The sequence below is a fragment of the Dendrobates tinctorius genome, unplaced genomic scaffold, assembly GCF_039654945.1.
Source record: "Dendrobates tinctorius isolate UK_male_01 unplaced genomic scaffold, ASM3965494v1 ptg000129l, whole genome shotgun sequence".
Taxonomy (NCBI): domain Eukaryota; kingdom Metazoa; phylum Chordata; class Amphibia; order Anura; family Dendrobatidae; genus Dendrobates; species Dendrobates tinctorius.
The window spans coordinates 46,145,477-46,164,544 of NW_027361797.1; the positions used below are offsets into that span (position 1 = coordinate 46,145,477).

At 47.4% G+C, this 19,068-nt stretch overlaps 1 protein-coding gene across 5 annotated transcripts in view; it reads left to right on the top strand.

The window, feature by feature from the left end:
- The window catches only part of TRRAP (transformation/transcription domain associated protein), a 196,316-nt gene that overhangs the window by 25,772 nt on the left and 151,476 nt on the right, over nucleotides 1-19,068 (top strand). For 4 of the 5 annotated variants that reach the window (XM_073543094.1, XM_073543093.1, XM_073543090.1 and 1 more), the window contains exons 12-22: nucleotides 27-165; nucleotides 604-682; nucleotides 1,441-1,675; nucleotides 1,869-2,187; nucleotides 2,559-2,656; nucleotides 3,508-3,702; nucleotides 4,745-4,936; nucleotides 5,638-5,803; nucleotides 5,886-6,142; nucleotides 13,083-13,145; nucleotides 18,143-18,343. In XM_073543094.1, the coding sequence (XP_073399195.1) occupies nucleotides 27-165; nucleotides 604-682; nucleotides 1,441-1,675; nucleotides 1,869-2,187; nucleotides 2,559-2,656; nucleotides 3,508-3,702; nucleotides 4,745-4,936; nucleotides 5,638-5,803; nucleotides 5,886-6,142; nucleotides 13,083-13,145; nucleotides 18,143-18,343 (1,944 nt within the window). The remainder of the gene's footprint in view (nucleotides 1-26; nucleotides 166-603; nucleotides 683-1,440; nucleotides 1,676-1,868; nucleotides 2,188-2,558; nucleotides 2,657-3,507; nucleotides 3,703-4,744; nucleotides 4,937-5,637; nucleotides 5,804-5,885; nucleotides 6,143-13,082; nucleotides 13,146-18,142; nucleotides 18,344-19,068) is intronic. The other variant, XM_073543095.1, reaches the window with a different exon arrangement.

The following is a 19,068-nucleotide window of genomic DNA, read 5'->3' on the forward strand; positions in this document are numbered from 1 at the left end:
CCGTCACATTCACCTATGTTTTATAGGACACGGTGGCCAAACATTCCCAGCAGATGGTGAAAGGCATGCTGCAGCTCCTGACCAACTGCCCACCCGAGACTGCTCATCTTCGGAAAGAGCTGCTCATAGCGGCGAAACATATTCTCAGCACGGACCTAAGGAGCCGTAAGAACCTGATTCATTGCTATTCTGCGGATTCTTGGCTCGCTGTCTTCCTTGAGGTTTATTAAAGGAAGCTTGACATGCCGCCCGATCCACGTGCCGCATGTATCAGGCACTGGCTGTATGATTTATGCCACGTATGTTTGAATCTGGATAGTTGCGACATTTCAGAAAAAAGCATATTTTATAAGCCGCCGAGGAACGAGCCACACAGGAGACTATTCAGAAAGTGGCTGTTTCCTGCCCGCTCTCCTTGAGTGACAGCTCGCTGACAGCGGAGGCCTGTCTGTACGACTAATCTCCCGTGTCAGCTCAGTCCCCGGTGGATTTAAAAGTTTTTCTCATCGTGCATACATCCAGTGGATCTAGTGACGTAATTGTGACCCCGCTCCATTGCTTGTCACATGTCAACCGTTGATAAATTGTCTTTGTACCTTTCAGAGTTCATCCCCTGCATGGACAAGTTGTTTGATGAATCCATCCTCATTGGCTCTGGGTACACGGCCCGGGAGACTCTCCGGTATGAAGCAGCAAGTTACACGTTGAGAGAGAGAGATATATATATATATATATATATATATATATATATTTATATTTTTCTAAATTCTTAAAATTCAGAACGCTGCGCACGGACTGGCCGGCAGTTCTCCCGACCAGAGCGTGACAGCTGCATATAAATACATGAAGCGGTCATGCCCGAGTCAGGAGATCCACCAGTCCGTACACTGGGTTCTGTTTTTGGTCCGATTTATACGGCCATCTGACTGCGCCCTAACACATCCATATATAATAATCCAGACATGCTGATAATTTATGTTTTATTGTTGCTGGCTTCAAGTGCTCATCATTTTCCGCATTTCCTGATAATCCAAGATCTGTCAGGGTCTTTTAATACTGTAGAAACTGGCGTCAAATCGCCTTTCATAGGCTGCGAGATTACCATGGATGAGTGATCCTAGGAGCATTATTTTCACGATCATCTGAAAGTGTAAACAGGCTCCCGATCTCCTGATAAGTGCTCATTAATCGGGTGGAATAATCATTTGGTTTTGTCAAAGGAGCATTGTTCTTTGTAAACAGGATTCACGCTGCCGAGTACAATGGCAGCATCTGCTTGAATAGAACACTCAGTGTGTATTATTAAGCGTGGTCTGCCTGTGTAAACAGGCTATTAAATGACGGATCAGTACATACTGTATATACCAATCGGCAGTTGTTTAGCTCTATAACATCGAGTGTTTTTAAGATTTTAGATCTGACATCTTGCTTATTCTGCAGGCCTCTGGCGTACAGCACATTAGCGGATCTCGTACACCATGTCCGTCAGCACCTTCCACTGAATGACCTGTCCCTCGCGGTTCAGCTGTTCGCCAAGAATATCGATGACGAGTCCATTCCCAGCAGCATCCAGACTATGTCCTGTAAGCTTCTTCTCAACCTGGTGGATTGCATTCGCTCCAAAAGTGAACAAGAAAATGGCAATGGGCGAGATATACTAATGAGGATGCTGGAGGTAAGGAAGACTGTAATCCTTAGAGGGTCTTTACCGCCCTACAGCTGCAGAAATGTGAAGGAAAGCAAATATAATAATGGTTCAAACTAAAGGGGTTTGTCAGGGTCAGCAACTTCTCTTATCAATCTTCCAATATACTTTTTGTATTTGTTCCTTTTGTTTTTTAACTCTTGACCTTGCATTTCTCTCTCAGGTTTTCGTTCTGAAGTTCCACACCATCGCCCGTTACCAGTTATCCGCCATTTTTAAGAAGTGCAAGCCCCAGTCTGAGCTTTGCGCCGCCGATGCCATCCTAGCTAATGTTCCAGCCCCAGCTCCAGCCAATGCTTTGCCCGCCGCTCCGTCTACCCCACTCACCCAGGTCCCTCTTCTAGTGTTTGATAAGCCGGGTGAGAAAGACAAGGAAGACAAGCAAACCTTCCAAGTGACAGACTGCCGGAGCCTGGTCAAGACGTTGGTGTGCGGCGTGAAGACGATTACCTGGGGAATCACATCGTGTAAAGCACCCGGCGGTAATCTCTTTTCTTACATGTTGATATATTATTCAGTAAAGACCTTAAAGGGGGGTGTTCCCTTTTAGAAAATCCTGATCCCTGTTTGCAGTTTTTTTTTTTTTTTTTTTTTTTAAAGAATAAGCAGTGCTATACTTACCTTCCCCGGGTCCGACGCTGAGTCTCCGCCGCTGCTCTCGTCTGATATCAGCCGAAGTCACATCAATTGCCAGTCAATACCAAATCATGGGAGCAGCGGTGGAGACTCAGTGCTGGACTCGGGGATGGTGAATAAATTCGCTTGGGGACCGAGGTTTTCCAAAATGGGGGAAACGATTTAAGCTTTTCTTTTCTTAACTTTTTTTTTTTTTTTTTTTAATTTTATTTCTCAGAGACACAGTTTGTCCCTAATAAGCAGCTGCAACCTAAAGAGACGCAGATTTATATCAAGCTTGTGAAGTATGCGATGCAAGCGCTGGACATTTACCAGGTAACCACAGGGCTGCACTCAGCGTCCAGTGTTCACATCTGCAACCATGCCGCCACCTATATGTCCGTGTTCATGTAATTGTACGCTCTCTGTGCAATTTAAGCACAAGATTAATGGCTTACAAGATGTTATTGAAGACACCTATAGAAGTCATAAAGTGCCATCCCTTGATTGGGACTGCACCGTGTGAGTCAGGAAAGGGAACTACTCTGAACTACTGCTCTTTCACAACACGGAGGACCATTCAGTGGTATCCGTCACGTTTTTCTGGGGTCCTGCGTTAAAGGGGACTGAGATATTGGTAAGCTATATTGATGACCAAACTAAAATATAAGATTAGTTGTTGTCCGACACAAATGCCACGGCTCCTGGAAGTGCACCGTATACAGCAACAAGACCCCACAGCTCTATACTCTGTAGTGGCCATAGGTACTGCAGCTAAGCTCCTATTCACTTCAAGCAGAGCTAAGATGGAAAACCCACGGTTGTCCATTGCACAGTATATAGAGCTGTGTATGTCTGCTGGCCGCAGGTGATCAGTGGGGGCGTCGGTATCTGGTATTACTGACTTATCCTGAGATGCACATGGTTCTGGAGGTGGATTTTTTTTTTTGCCACATCTGACATATACAGGAGCTTGGACTAGTGGCAGGTCCCCATCTGCTGGATACACCGTTTGTTTTTATCATGCCTGTGTTAGTGCCGCTCCCCTCATTAGTAATACCCTCACCACCCGACACAACAATCCGATATGAGACTCCCACTTGTAGTTAAAATGCCAGACATCGGGCGCTGTGATCCTGAGCTTGAGAATAGTCTGTGCGGTATGAATAAATTTATTTCTTTCCCAGGTCCAGATCGCCGGTAATGGACAGACCTATATACGAGTAGCGAACTGTCAGACGGTGCGGATGAAAGAGGAGAAGGAGGTGCTGGAGCATTTTGCAGGGGTCTTCACCATGATGAATCCTTTGACGTTTAAGGAGATTTTTCAGACCACTGTTCCCTATATGGTGGAGAGGATCTCCAAGAACTATGCCCTCCAGGTGTGTGAACAGGCAGAGTTTATCGCTTCATTGGGGGACACAGGTAACCAATGGTGTATGCTGCTGTCACTAGGAGGCTGACACTATGCAAAAAAAGGAAAACAGCTCCTGCGTTTTTCAGGGTATATACTTTTTTGCAAACAGTCTTCCATCTAAAAACGAGCACATTGATCTGCATTGGACCTGTATACACAAAAATGGTGTTTTTTTTTGTTAAATCATTGTGTATGTGCTTACGAAGGTCATTAAGTCAATGGCATAGTAAGCGCAAGAGTTGCTGAAGATGGCAACCACGAATTGAAGACTTCTATGGTCCGGCTGTCACAGGAAACCCGACTGGTTGCCGGACCAGAACAACACAAATCTTTTTTTGCCTAACCATCACCAATCCCCAGAAGCGGGAACTTTTGTCTCTGCTTTGGTTGCAAGATTGTGTCCAGGAGTATTTGAACATTGCAGCTGGTTGCCCATGCGCCCTGCTGCACTGCGCAATTTTTGGTGGTGAGGATGTGAAGATCTGTCAATGCCATGGATTGATAAGGAGCAGTGAATATATTCATGTTCATCTACTCCTGGCAACAAACCCAAGTACGCAAGTCCTCTGCTATGACTATCTATAGATGGCTGTTTCTCCCGCCGCTGGGACTTCCAACTCTTCTCTCCTATCTAGTGGAATTTGTGATAAATTGATTAGAGCACAATACCCGTTTAAAAGGTATCCTCAGCGCTGCAGACAGTAGCAGACATTGGAGTCTCAGCACTGGTCCTGTCAACAGTGAGTGAAGTGGGGATTTTTTTTTTTTTTTTTTTTACGGATTTTCTTTTGTTGTTGCTTGACATATTCCTAGCACTATTTCCTTCCAGAGCACAAATCATATTAAATGACACGTATTTGCTTTGATTCTGAGCGGTTCCCTTGGAATCATTACTCTTTGCTCCTTCTCGCTTTTACAAGGGCTCTATCTGCGGTAATCATCGGATGCCAGGGAGACCCATCTCGGTTCAGGAATGTTGGCTGTGATTGAATGTCTTGTTTTCTCAGATCGTTGCCAACTCCTTCTTGGCGAACCCCACCACGTCCGCTCTCTTCGCTACCATCCTGGTGGAGTATTTGCTGGAAAGGCTTCCAGAGATGGGTTCCAACGTGGAGCTGTCCAACTTGTACCTCAAGCTGTTCAAGCTGGTGTTTGGCTCGGTTTCCCTGTTTGCTGCAGATAACGAACAAATGCTTAAGGTGAAAAAATGCATCTCCGCACTGACCGGCCTCGTAATTAAGAATCCTGTTACACGCATCATGCCCCTTCTGAATAATTATGTTTACTAGAAAAGTAGCTGAAATTCATGGCAGACGGAGGGACACAGTGGAAGGATGAAAAGGATTTGTCTAGGTTTGTGGGGTAGTTCCAAAACGATGGCGAGTTGCCTTATGATTGAGGATCCGACCTCTAAGTCCTGCATTGATCCTGAGGGCAAAGGGGCCACCGCTCTGATTTAATGTTACCCCTCCATGTACGTATTCTGCAGGGATCTGTGGCTACACTAATGCACTTTACTGCAGTTTTACACTTTGGGGAGTTCTACTGTATGAAAGAAATGGTAAAAGCATGTTGCACTAAATTGGAGCAATGTCCCCTTTTATTTTCAGGATTGTGGTCAAACCCCCCTCCCCAAAAAACTTCATATCGCTATGTATGCCATCACTTTATGTTGCGGGTGGTCAAACAAGAACCATACTACCGTGCTGGTGTATTGGTAGTCCCGGTTTTGCAGTTCTGCAGGAAACTGCATCAGGACCGCTCTTTACTTTATTGCTGAAGATCGGTGAGGTCTGCGACCTAGGGCTCACTTAGTGGTTTTATATATCCTTGTGACCATGTAATATAATGTATACTGCATTAGAAGTGACATTATTATTCTCTGGTTTCTCGTCCGCAGCCACATTTGCACAAAATTGTGAACAGCTCCATGGAGCTCGCCCAGACTGCCAAGGAGCCGTACAACTACTTCCTACTGCTTCGGGCTTTGTTCAGGTCTATTGGAGGAGGCAGCCATGATCTGCTGTACCAGGAGTTTCTGCCTTTGCTACCTAATCTGCTTCAAGGTCAGTCACTGCCATAATAGGATCAGCATATAAACATAACTTACGTTTTTAAATCTTTTTTTTTTTTCTTCCTTGTTTTTAGGCCTGAACATGTTGCAGAGTGGCCTCCACAAGCAGCACATGAAGGATCTCTTCGTAGAGCTGTGTCTCACTGTGCCCGTCCGCCTCAGCTCGTTGCTGCCGTACCTCCCCATGCTGATGGATCCGTTAGTGTCTGCTTTAAACGGCTCCCAGACGTTAGTGAGTCAAGGTCTGCGGACCCTGGAACTGTGTGTGGATAACCTGCAGCCGGACTTCCTCTACGATCACATCCAGCCTGTCCGGGCTGAGCTCATGCAGGTAATACTCTTCTCTACCACCAGGGGGCAGCAGAAGTACACTTCTGCCGGGTGATTAATTGCCATGGCGTACTTTGTATCCCCGTGTGTGGCGACATTTCACACTGTTCTCCTGGGTGACTTTGGTGGCATTTTCTGTGCACTTGTTTTCCGATCGGCATAATCATCTTTTTTAGAGACCCGAGAAAAGTAAACTTTCACACATTCTCATCTTTTTTAGAGACTCGAGAAAAGTAAACTTTCACACATTCCTTTCTTGAATTAATCCTAAATACCTCTAATTCTTCTCAACGTCTATAAAGTTGCATGCGATTTTCTCTTTTCCCCATGACGGCACCACGGAGAGTGGGGATCCGCCCCACGGGGACAGGAAACCTACAGATAAAAAGGCGGTACCTCTCTCCCGCATCAGTTGGTTTCCTGTCCCCATGGGGGACCCTACAGACTCACCGTGAATTGTCGAGGGATGCTGGGACCGACCAGTCTGGAGGATGGCAGCGGAGGTTCCCTGTCCCAGCTGGGGTGGTGACCCGAAGCGCCACCTCTGGGGTCAGTGGGCCTCTAGAGTGTGCGGGGGAGGGGGGGGGAGAGGCGGCAGAAACCGTTCCAGAAGACCGCTTCCCCCAGGAGCTGTGAGGATGCTATCCCTCCTGCATGTTTGAAGGCGGCCGCGTCCTGTGCCCTGGGGCGGCACCAGGTGGAACGCTGACTGCCGCGCCAGGAATCCCCGTGGAGAGCGCCAGCAGCAGCTAGTGCACATGTGCGGGCCATGGCGCCGCCTGATGGCGTCACAGCACCGCAGTGCATCTCTGGGAATCCGGGCAGTGCACAGGCGCGAGGCCCCAGTGACCCGGGAAGGCACCGTGTGCACCCAGAGGGGAAAAAAAAAAAGAGAATGCTCTCCCACGTGGCAGTGGCTAGAAGGGGAACGATAATATTTAAGCACATGCGGTAACGCTGCAAGTCCTGGAGAGACCATGAGTGAGCCAGAGCTTCCAGAAGAGCAACCCCAGTTGGACATGTCCTCTGACACGGGACATCAGCAGCAACAGTGACAACTGTCGCAGCAGTGACAGCAGCATTATAAGAAGGATACAAGGGGAAACCCACCACAGCGATGCAGCAGCCGTTCAGTGTCCCAGTGCAGTAAAGGACCCAGTGGCACAGTGGTCCCAAAAGACAAGCCTCTTGCAGATCCGGTGCCTCCTTCGAACCTGGTATCCTTCTTCGACCTGGTGGGTAAGTGAGCTACGTGAATGTATATGTTATAACTAGGGCCTATCCGCCTTCTCTTATAGGGGAAGAAGTGTACACAAAAGGCCAAGCACAAGATTTGCCCACTTTGTGCAGAGGAGCTTCCCACGGCGTGGGGAAAAAGACTTTGCCAAGTCTGTATCGAAATACAATATGCGAGGAATCCCCAAGCTTCGCCACTGGCCTTAGAGCCCTAATCAAATATCAAGTGGAGATTACCTTCAAATCCCTTCAGGGAAGAAATAAAAAATATAGGAAAGATAAATGCAGGGACCCCGAGTCAGACAACAGCGATAGGGGAAAGCGAATCCTCTTCGTCAGGCACAGCCCTTCATCCGACTCCTCATCTTCTTCTGAATGGGGGTCACAGCTGCTTCCCTATAGAGGGAACAGATAACTTGATAAAAACAGTTAGAACCACTATGGGGCTGGTAGACACCAGGCCCAAAAGAACCATTCAGGATGCCATGTTCAATTGATTAGAGCAAAAGAAGAAATCATTCCCTATCAACGACAAAACCCAGTCCCTAATACAGAGGGAGTAGAAAAGGCCGGAAAAAAAGGGTCTTCTAGCCCCCAAAAGAAAATATCCCTTCGAAGATCCAACCTGTTCATTCTGGGAGATGGCGCCAAAACCAAAAGTGGACGTGGCCATAGCAAAAGCCTCAAAAAAATTTGCTCTCCCGCTTGGGGACATTAAAGAAACCCATGGACAAAAAAGCGGATACATTCTTGAAGGGTTCCTGGGAAGCATCCGAGGGGAGGACTGAAACCTGCCATAGCCGCCACCTGTACAGCTAGAGCCCTAATGGTGTGGTTGGAGCAGTTGGAGGATCAACTGAAGAATAAAACCTCTAGGGACACAATCTTAGACTCCATACCGTTAATGAGGGGTGCGGCGGCTTTCCTGGCGGATGCATCCGCATATTCGATTAGACTAACAGCCAGGGCAGCCTCATTCCCGAACGCAGCAAGGAGAGCCCTTTGGCTCAAATGCTGACCAGGGGACCTGCAGACAAAAACAAAACTTTGCTCCATTCCCTGTGAAGGCGAGTTCCTTTTCGGCCCTACACTGGATGATATACTTGACAAAGCAGGGGATAAAAAGAAGTCCTTCCCTAACCCATCTAATTTTCCCTTCAAACGTTTTTGGAGCAGGAAACTTATCCAGAGGAAGCCACCTAAAAACTCCCAGGATAAGTGGGAAGACAGGAGAGGCAAAGGGGGAAAGGGTTCATGTTCGGGAAACCAGCGGACCGAAACAAACCCAATGAAGGTGTCTCCCAGGTAGGGGGAAGATTGAGTCTCTTCCCAACCTGGGAAAGGATATCATAGAATCGTAGAGTTGGAAGGGACCTCCTGGGCCATCTGGTCCAACCCCCTGCTCAAAGCAGGATTCGCTAAATCATCCCAGTCAGATGTCTGTCCAGCCTCTGTTTGAAGACTTCCATTGAAGGAGAACTCACCACCTCCCGTGGCAGCCTGTTCCACTCGTTGGTCACTCTAACTGTCAAAAAGTTTTTTCTAATATCTAATCTGTGTCTCCTCCCAGTCAGTTTCATCCCATTGCTTCTAGTCTTTCCTTGTGCAAATGAGAATAAAGTTGATCCTTCTACAATGTGACAGCCCTTTAGATATTTGTAGACAGCTATTAAGTCTCCTCTCAGTCTTCTCTTTTGCAAACTAAACAATCCCAAATCCTGCAACCTTTCCTCATAACACAGGGTTTGCAGACCGGTCACATTCTGGTCGCTCTTTTCTGAACTTGCTCCAGTCTGTTGATGTCTTTTTTTTAAAATGTGGTGCCCAAAACTGGACACAGTATTCCAGATGAGGTCTGACCAAAGAGGAGTAGAGGGAAATAATGACTTCACGTGATCTAGACTGTCTGCTTCTGTTAATACATCCTAGAATTGCATTTGCCTTTTTTGCTGCTGCATCACACTGTTGACTCATATTCAGTCTGTGATCTATTAGTATACCCAAGTCTTTTTCACATGTGCTGTTGCTTAGCCCTATTCCTCCCATTCTGTATATGCTTTTTTTCATTTTTATTGCCCAGATGTAGTACTTTGCATTTTTCCCTGTTAAAAACCATTCTGTTAGTTGCTGCCCGCTGCTCCAGTTTATTTATATCTTTTTGAATCCTCTCTCTCTCTTCTCTAGTATTAGCTATCCCTCCTAGCTTTGTGTCATCAGCAAATTTAATCAGTTTACCCTCAATTCCTTCATCTAAATCGTTGATAAAGATGTTGAACAATACAGGGCCCATGACAGAGTCCTGTGATACCCCACTTGAGACATTCTTCCAACTGGTGTGCAGCCATTTACGACCTCTCTTTGGGTCCGATCACTAAGCCAGTTATGAATCCACCTAACAGTTGCCTTGTCCATTCCATACTTAGTCATTTTTTCAATAAGGATTGTATGAGATACTTTGTCAAATGCTTTGCTGAAGTCAAGATATACTATATCTACAGCATTTCCTTGATCCACCCAATCGGTGATTCCGTCATAGAAGGAAATTAAGTTAGTCTGACATGACTTATTAGTTACAAACTGACTCTGTTTAATCACTTCAAACAGTTCTGGATTTTAAGCATCATAAAAACAGGCCTCCAATTAAAGTTACACACCTCACCCAAACCCTCTTTCGTAGTGACCCCACAGAGGCAGTCAGTGGAAGGGCAAGCTGCGGTACAACAGGAGATTCAGACCCTGGTGGAGAAATCGGTATTTCAGGAGGTGCCCCACCAAGAAAGAGAAGAAGGCTTCTATTCCCCTATCTTCCTGAGAAGGAAGCTAGATGGGACATTCAGGACAATAGTGAACCTGAAAAAACTGAACAAGTGCCTGATAATTCACCAATTCAAAATGGAAACAATAAAATCTGCAGTAAAAATGCTGTTTCCATCCTGTTACATGACGGTACTCGACTTAAAAGACACGTACTACCACGTCCCCATCCACTTGGACTAGTGCCGGTTTCTCAGAGTAGCAGTCACTATGGGGGAGAAATAAAGCACTATCAATTCAAAGCTCTCCCATTCGGGCTGGCCATCTCCCCAAGGGTTTTCACAACAATTATAGCAGAGGTCATGGCACACCTGAGAGAGCAGGACGTCCTAATAATTCCATACTTGAACGACTTCCTAGTGATAGGCAACTCCCCCTGTCACTGTGGAAATCAATTGAACAGGACTATAGAATCACTCACCAACCTGGGTTGGCTGTTAAATCTGCCAAAATCCCAGTTGATTCCGAGCCAAATACAAGAATATTTGGGCATAGCTATAGATTCCCTCAGGCAAGAATGTTGACTCTCAGAAGGGAAAATACTACACATAAGCCAGATAACAGCAGGGGCAAGAATTCAGACAATAACAACCCTGAGAAAGCCATGTCCCAGCTTGGTTCAATGTCGTGCTGCGCACCTGCTGTTCAGTGGGCCCAGGCACATACATGGGATCTCCAGTGGGAAATACTAGCGGCAGAAATTTCTCTACACTGAAATTTAGAAGGGCGGTTAGACATCTCACCCGAAACAGTTCGCTCACTGCAGTGGTGGACGAAGCCATCCAACCTATCCCAGGGGGTCCCTTGGGTGTTACCAATGTCTCGAGTCCTTACCATAGATGCAAGCCCCGGGGGGTAGGGGGCGCCCTTGGACAACCAGGTAGCACAAGGAGTCTGGACAGAGAACGAAAATATAGCCTCCTCAAGCATGAAGGAGCCGTTAGCGGTAAAGCTTGCCTTCAGTACTTTCTAGACTCCCTCAGGACCCACCACATAAGGGTATTTTCGGACAACCATACAGTTGTCGCCTATGTGAACCATCAGGGGGTACAAGATCCTGCGCCCTAACGGAGGTTATAAAAACCATTTTCCAGTTTGCAGAGGAAAACTTAGGTTCACTGATGGCACTACACATAAAGGGGCAGACAATATGACAGTGGACTTCCAAGTCGCACACAGTTGAGACAGGGCAAGTGGGAACTGAACCAGGAGATTTTCAATCAGATCACAAAATAATGGGGGAAAGCCAATATAGACCTATTTGCTAACAGCAGAAATCGGAAGGTGAAAACCTTCTGCTCCATAGCCCCCGCCGGGAACCCTGTAGCCCTGGACGCCCTCATGATCCCCTAGCATATGCATTCCCACCAATCACCTTAATTCCATCAGTTCTGTGGAAGATTCGGGAGGACAAAGCAAGGGTAATCTTAATAGCTCCCTTCTGGTCAAGAAGGACATGGTTTCCTTCGTTGAGGAGGATGTCCATCTTCGACCCTTGGGTCCTCCCGGATATCCCAGACTTACTCTCACAGGGACCAGTGCTGCATCCACAGGTGGAGAATCTACATATGACAGCCTGGAATTTGAAAGGGCTTTGTTGAGCAGCAGAGGGGTCTCCCCAAATTTAGTGTCTAGTCTACTACGGAGTAGGAAACCGGTAACCACTAAATTGTACGGGAGGATCTGGGGCAAGTTCCTTTCAGTATCAGGAGCCTGTTTAAGTGGGAATGTACCTCTATCAGAGATCTTAAAGATCCTGTTAAAGGGCTTAGAGCAAGGTCTAGCTACAAGCACGTTAAAAGTTCAGTTGGCGGCTCTTGGGGCACTATACAACTATGACTTGTCCAGGTTCATTAAGGGAGCTAGTAGATCCAGGTCTATTCCTTCTCATAACACTCCCCCTGGGATTTAAACTTGGTACTCTCAGCTCTAACCAAGCCTCCCCTTGAACCCTTACCGGAAGCATCATTAAAGTTGATATCTCGTAAGACCTCTCTCCTGATAACTATGACATCGGCTCGTAGAATCAGTGATATCCAGGCCCTGTCAGCTTTCCCACCATTTACACAGATCCTTTGATGACAGTGTGGTACTTAAGACAGACCCAGCCTACCTCCCGAAAGTGGCATCCCGTTTCCACAGAACTCAAGAAATTTCCCTATCCTCCTTTTGCCCCAAACCCAAAAACAGCGGGGAAGAAGTGCTACACACATTAGACGTTAGGAGGTGCCTAATTGAGTACCTAGCGGCCACCAGGGAGTGTAGAAAGGATAGGTATCTTTTTGTGTGCTTCCAGGGTCCAAGAAAAGGGCAGAAAGCATCTAAGAGCACGCTGGCGAGGTGGATAAGGGAAGCTATCACCTTATCGTACTCTTCACAAGGTGCTGACATTCCAGAGAGAGTAACAGCCCATTCTGCAAGAGCGGTGTCGACTTACTGGGCGGAGAGAGTTAATGTCTCGATTGAGCAGATATGTAGAGCTGCTACTTGGTCTTCTCCCTCTACATTCTTCAACCATTATCGGCTGGACTTGGCCGCCTCTTCAGATCTGACCTTTGGTAGAAGGCTGCTGGAGGCAGTGGTCCCCCCTAATAAACAGTCTCTGCAATTATCTCCGTGGTGCCATCATGGGGGAAAGAGAAAAGTGTAGTTACTTACCATTAACGGTATTTCTCTGAGTCCATGACGGCACCCGTATATTCCCTCCCTACACGCGTGGGGTGTGCACTTATCGTAAATACTATCTAGTCAAATAGTCACGTGGTGTCTCCTCTACGTAGTTTGATTATAGTTGTTTCTTAAAGTTGTTCATATTATTATTAGGCTGAAGTTCCGTTAATGCTCTGTAAAACAACTGATGTGGGAGAGAGGTACCGCCTTTTTATCTGTAGGTTTCCTGTCCCCGTGGGGCGGATCCCTTCTCTCCGTGGTGCCTCAGAGAAATACTGTTAACGGTAAGTAACTACGCTTTTTGCTCGGTTACTGTTTTCTTTGTGCTGCTTTTGGTTCCTGGCCAGTAGGTTTGCTAACAGTAAATGATGGGAAATTTCTGGTCCATGTATAATTCTCGGAATAGGGTTTACCTTTCCAATATGTCTGATTTTTACATTCAAGTGTCCGGGACTTTGTTTCATGCACTCACAGGGGTGTCAAAGTAGCATTTCTACTCATGATGTTTCGCTCTTGTTCGCAACCGTCAATCTGTTCCATGGTCGTGAATCATTATTTGTGACCCACTGACAGGAGCGCTTACTGAGCTGCTTGAATCTGCGACATACTACTCTTACTAGTGTCACGGGCATGTATTTTGCACCACTGCTGTCCCAATAAAGGTGGGTATTTTCAGATAGTGCTTGTAAAAACCATCACTTTTGTAATTTGCCGTTTGTTAAAATTTTTTGCCATTCTTGAGCTATTAACACTTTTCTATTCAGCTCGTCTAGGTGACTGACGACCACCGCTTTCTAGCAGTGGTGTCAGCACGTGCTCATTGCTTACAAGATCTTTTCTCCTTCACCTCATTGGGGGACACCAAAAAGTTAACTACTCCTCTGCAGTATACACCCTCTGCTGGCTTTATCCTGAACCAGTTCTTGCATAGTGTCTTTAGGAGCCACTAGGGTCTGGTTTCAGACCCCGACTTTATTTTATTTTTTTACCGTTTTATCTTTTTTTTTTTTCTCACAGATTGAAGGGCGACGGGGCCTTTCAAGGTCCCGATCTCCCAAAAACATCAACAGGCGGGAACGCGGATTGTAGCCTCCCCGTACCCCCTCCTGCAATCTCCGTGTCGGACTGTGCTCTCATAGTTGCGACATATTCCTTTAATGGGTCTGCTCTCCCCACACCAACAATGGACCGGAACATGACTCCTTAACTCCCTCCCCGAGGTCATGTGTTGATGTCTGGGCCCCCGGGGGGATAGGCACCCGGACCCACTCTGCAATGCATCGCCACGGCCTTCACTACCGCCGCGGCCGTTACAGACTCCAGCTCCCCCCGCCTCTCAGCCTCCAGCTGACCGTGGCCGTCTCCAGCCGTCGCTGCCGTCGTCCTCACTGCTAGTCGTGTCAGTCTCCATGGCCGCGGCCTCTAATTTAGTCCCCGGCTTCTGGCCGAGGTAGGCCCGATCCCATCCACCCAGCCGGCTCAGCCCCCCTCTTTACCACTCTCTCCCTGCTTTCCCGGGACGCTGCATTATGCAGCCACGGCCCACCGGGCCTTTTCTCCGACCCACTTTCTCTGGTGCTTCTCTTTACCCATGAGAAGCGCCAAATTAACTCTAGCGGTCTTCCTCCTGAAGCGGGAAGAATGGGGACGCCATTTGCAACACTGGGCACCACAGCAGGCGACTTCTCTGGGGGCACGGACGTAGGACACAGGACCTGGGTAAGCTAGCTGCTTAACCCCTCCAGGGCAGACACATTTTAACCCCTCCACCGCAGGCACACCACTTAACCCTTCACAGCGGCCTCTCACCTGTGGTAGCCTCCCATTTTACAATATGTGTCAATCAAAAGCTACTAAAAGAGCTGATAAAGCTCACACAGTGGTGTATGCTGCATGTGCCTCATGCAATGTCTCTCTGCCTCGGAGGCACCCTAACCCGCTTTGTACGGCCTGAGATGCCTCATGCCCCCAGGAGCCCCCTGCTACTGTAGAACACAGCGGTGCCAGCCTCCCAGAATGGGCCTCTTTCTTGACTCAGTCCATGGCTTCTCTGGCTAAGGCCTTAGAGTCCTTTCGTGACTCCTCTTCAAGCCAGGGCATCTCCCTACCCTCCGTAGAGGGCCCTTTAGCCACACAAGAGCCTTCCTCAGGTGTGGGCTGGACGGCCACAGAAGGGACACATTCTTCTAGGAAATGTACCCGTGACCTGTCCCCACAGAACTCCGATGCCTCTGCATCCGCTAGCTCATTGTCTCGTTCCCCCTCATCAGGGGATCGCAGTAAACATGACTCTGAATATGAGTCAGATGAGGCCACAGATCGAGACTCCCCTGAGTTCCAGAAGTCTATAGATTCTCTCATCGAGGCGGTTAATCACGCTTGAAATTAGACGAATGACCCGTTACTATACCGGATCACCCAGTGTCTTTTAAAAGAACAAAGCGGACTCACAGGGTTTTTGCTAACCACCCTGAGCTTACGTACATTGTTAAGAGGCATAGAAGTCGCCCAGATAAGCATTTCACGGGCCTAAAGCCTCAAAGCATGGTACCCTTTTGCACCTACTCTAAGACAGGAGTGGACTCAGTTCCCTGCAGTAGATCCACCCATTTCGAGACTCGCTTCAAAAAACTCTTCTATCTCTGGCTGACGGATCTTCCATTAAAATCCCACTGATCGTCAGATTGACAACCTGGCCAGGTCGGTCTTCAAGGCTGCCCTAGAAACACTATTCCCTTCATTCGCTACCACTTGGGTAGCTAGAGCTATGGTAGCCTGGGCAGAGGCCATAGTGAAAACCAGTAGAGACAATAGCCTGCCGCCGAGGTGACCAGTTTCGCCTACCAGATCGCCCGGGCAGGGGATTACATAGTTCATACCTCCCTAGATGAGACTAATTGTGCCGCATTTGCGGCCGCAAGCTCCGTGACCATCAGGAGAGCACTGTGGCTCCGAGAATGGCGGTTAGACTCCGCTTCAAAGGAATCTTTGACTTCCCTGCCGTACCAGGCGTTTGTTCGGAGATAAACTCGATCAGATTATCTCAGATGTTACTGGTGGAAAAAGCAAATTCCTCCCTCAGCGTAGGCCTAGTTGCCCCTTTCGGAACCGATCCCAGGCGCGCCTCCGACCTTTTCGCAGTACCACAGGCTGGTCATCCACAGCCGCTTCCGCTAGCTCGTCTCGGCCCCCACACAGGGGGCAGGAGTTTGCAACCTTCCTTCATGCCTTCTAACTCCTGGAGAAACAGACCTCCCCGATCCAGACCCAAAAATGCCCCTTCCCGCAAATTCTCTTCTCAATGACATCTTGCGTGTCTGGAGCACAAAGACAGGGTAGGCGGCCGTCTGATTTTGCTTCGCCAAGTCTGGTTAATGGTCATTCACTACCAATGGGTCAGAGATCATGTCGTCCGGATACAAAATTGAATTCACGTCCCCCCCCTCCAACACGTTTCTCCCAGTCTCGTCCTCAAGTCCAAGGCACACGCAGTTCCCTTTTACTAGGCCTTATACGCTCTCCGCAACAGCGCAGTCATCCGAAAAATCAAAGTGGAAGGCATTCCGGTGATCCTCGTTGCTCCAGACTGGCCACGCCGAGCTTGGTATGCGGAGCTAGTACATCCATCAGACGGGTCTCTGAACTGGCGGCTTTGTCGTGCAAACATCCTTTTCTGATTTTCCACCAGGACAAGGTGGTGGTCAGGACGTCCCCGTCCTTCTTGCCTAAAGTCGTCTCGGCTTTTCATCTGAATGAAGACATAGTCCTGCCCTCCTTCTGTCTGGCTCCAGTCCACCGTACTGAGAAGGCTCTTCACACTTTGGACCTGGTGAGGGCTCTCAAAGTACATTTCCAGAGCAGCGTCTTTACGCAAATCGGATGCCCTTTTTGTGGTTCCGGAAGGTCACAGAAAAGGTCTGCCTGCCTCTAAGGCCACGATAGCCAGATGGATCCGTTCAGCGATCCAAAAAGCTTACCTTGACTTCGTCCAGTCTTCACACGCATTACAACATTCATTTTCAAGCCTCTTTAGATGCGGCCCTTGGCAGACAGATTCTGCGATCGGCAGTTTCGCATCTGTAGGCTTCGTTTAATCATTTAACCTTTTAAGCATTTGGCGTGCGAGGTTTCACCTGTTGTGATGCTTTCCCACCCAGGGACTGCTTTAGGACGTCCCACGGACGTGTCTCCCATAGAGGCGAAGGAGAAACAGGGACTTTTGTGTGTGCTCACCGTAAAATCCTTTTCTCCGAGCCAATCATTGGGGGACACAGCACCCACACTGTTAGCTGTTGGCTTGTAGTCATTGTTGGTTTTGACATATTGCAATTCTGTTTGTGAGCTCCTAATGCTTTGGCACTGAACTGGTTGAGGATAGAGCCAGCAGAGGGCGTATATTGCGGGGGAGGAGCCAATTTCTTTGTGTATTTGCTTAGTGTCCTAGTGGCAGCAGCTTAACACCCACAGTCCTTTGTCCCTCAATGATTGGCTCGGAGAAAAGGATTTTAAGACGAGTACACACAAAAATCCCTGTTACTATTGGGCTTGTAAACGCTGCTTTGAAGCTAGCGGCATCGCTGGAGCGTGTTGTTACCTCCTAATCCAGGCCAGAGCTTCATTGCTGGATAGCAGCGGTTGTCGGTCTCAAAGGCAACAAGCTTTTAAACAACAGAAAAGTGTTAATATTTCAAAAACGGATACAAATTTTAGTAGATTTTTACATTGGTAAAGTTCTTATTTTTTCACATGCAATATTAATCTATGAAAATGGGAATTACGATTTTAAGATTATGGGTCATTTGGAAGACCAGGAGTGGAAAGAGTTAATAGTGGTTACAATGAGGCATCTTGATCATGAAGTATGGAGATATGTATTGCCATCTTTTTTCTGGTAGTTTCTGCCAAACTGAATGGGCAAAGCTGCAGTGTAAAGCATTTTTGAGAGGCAGACTTACATCCCGAGCCACTGATTTAACAGGATTTTTTTTTTTCTTTCTATAAAGTGGTTTCTCCCATACTTATATGTTATGGAGGCCATAAATATCTGTCTTCATAACACACAATCTCCACAATCAGCTGATTGACCTGTGAGTGAGGATGTAATCATAGAAGATGCAGAGGTTTGCAGTCACTCCCGGGTCCTGGAGCCTACAGGGACCCATAGCGGTCCCTTTAGGCCCATATGAGAAGACCGGTACTGTTGAAGATTTTTGCATTGGGTCCCATGTGCATAAAGTTTCGCCTCTAGCTATGAGCTCCATGTCCATATTCTGTGTCCTAGGCCTTGTGGAGGACCCTGCGTAATCCTGCAGACAGCATCTCCCATGTGGCTTACAGAGTCCTTGGCAAATTTGGCGGAAGCAATCGGAAAATGCTGAAAGAGTCCCAAAAGCTTCATTATGTCGTGACGGAAATCCAAGGGCCGAGCATTACCGTGGAGTTTGCAGACTGCAAGGCGTCAATTCAGCTACCCATGGAAAAGGTAAGGGTGCACTAACCTTAAGGCTATGTGCCCACGCATGCAGAAAATTTCTGCATCAAAACCGAACTCCTTCCCAGAAAACGCACCTTTTTTTCCGCGTGTTTATGCGCCAAAAATGCGCTTTTTTTCCCCGCGTCCCCAGTCTGATAGAAAATAGCTAAAAACGCGGACTTTTCTGCAAAATTGAGCATGCTGCGTTTTCTACCGCGATGTGTTTTTTTTGCGGAAAAAAACTCATCAATATGCACAAAGTGCAGAATGCATTAAAATGAATGGGATGCTTCTTTTAAGTGATTTTTTTTAAGCGTTTTTGCCGGTAAAAACGCTTAAACGCGGAAAAAAAAGCGCTTACGTGGGCACGCAGCCTAAACCTACGCAGGCCCCCTGATCTTGGGGGCATCTTCTGCAGAAAAGGGGACAGTGCTTTAGTCCATGTGGGTGGAATAGCTTGTAATTATGGGATATATGAGAACTGTGAATAAGGTAATGCCGCTTTAAATGTTCGCCATCCTCGCATAATATATTGCACTTCTCAGTTTAAAGTTCTTGCACTTTTATGAATCAAAACAAAATGTTAATTTCTGTGGCTACAGAGAGTTTATTTCCTTTAATAACTTGGATGGTTGTTTATGTTGAGGCGTGATTCCACCCCAGAGGCGCGCCGTGAGTTTTTGACTTGTGATCTTTAAAGGTCAGCTCCAATTTCATATTAATTATGGTTTAAT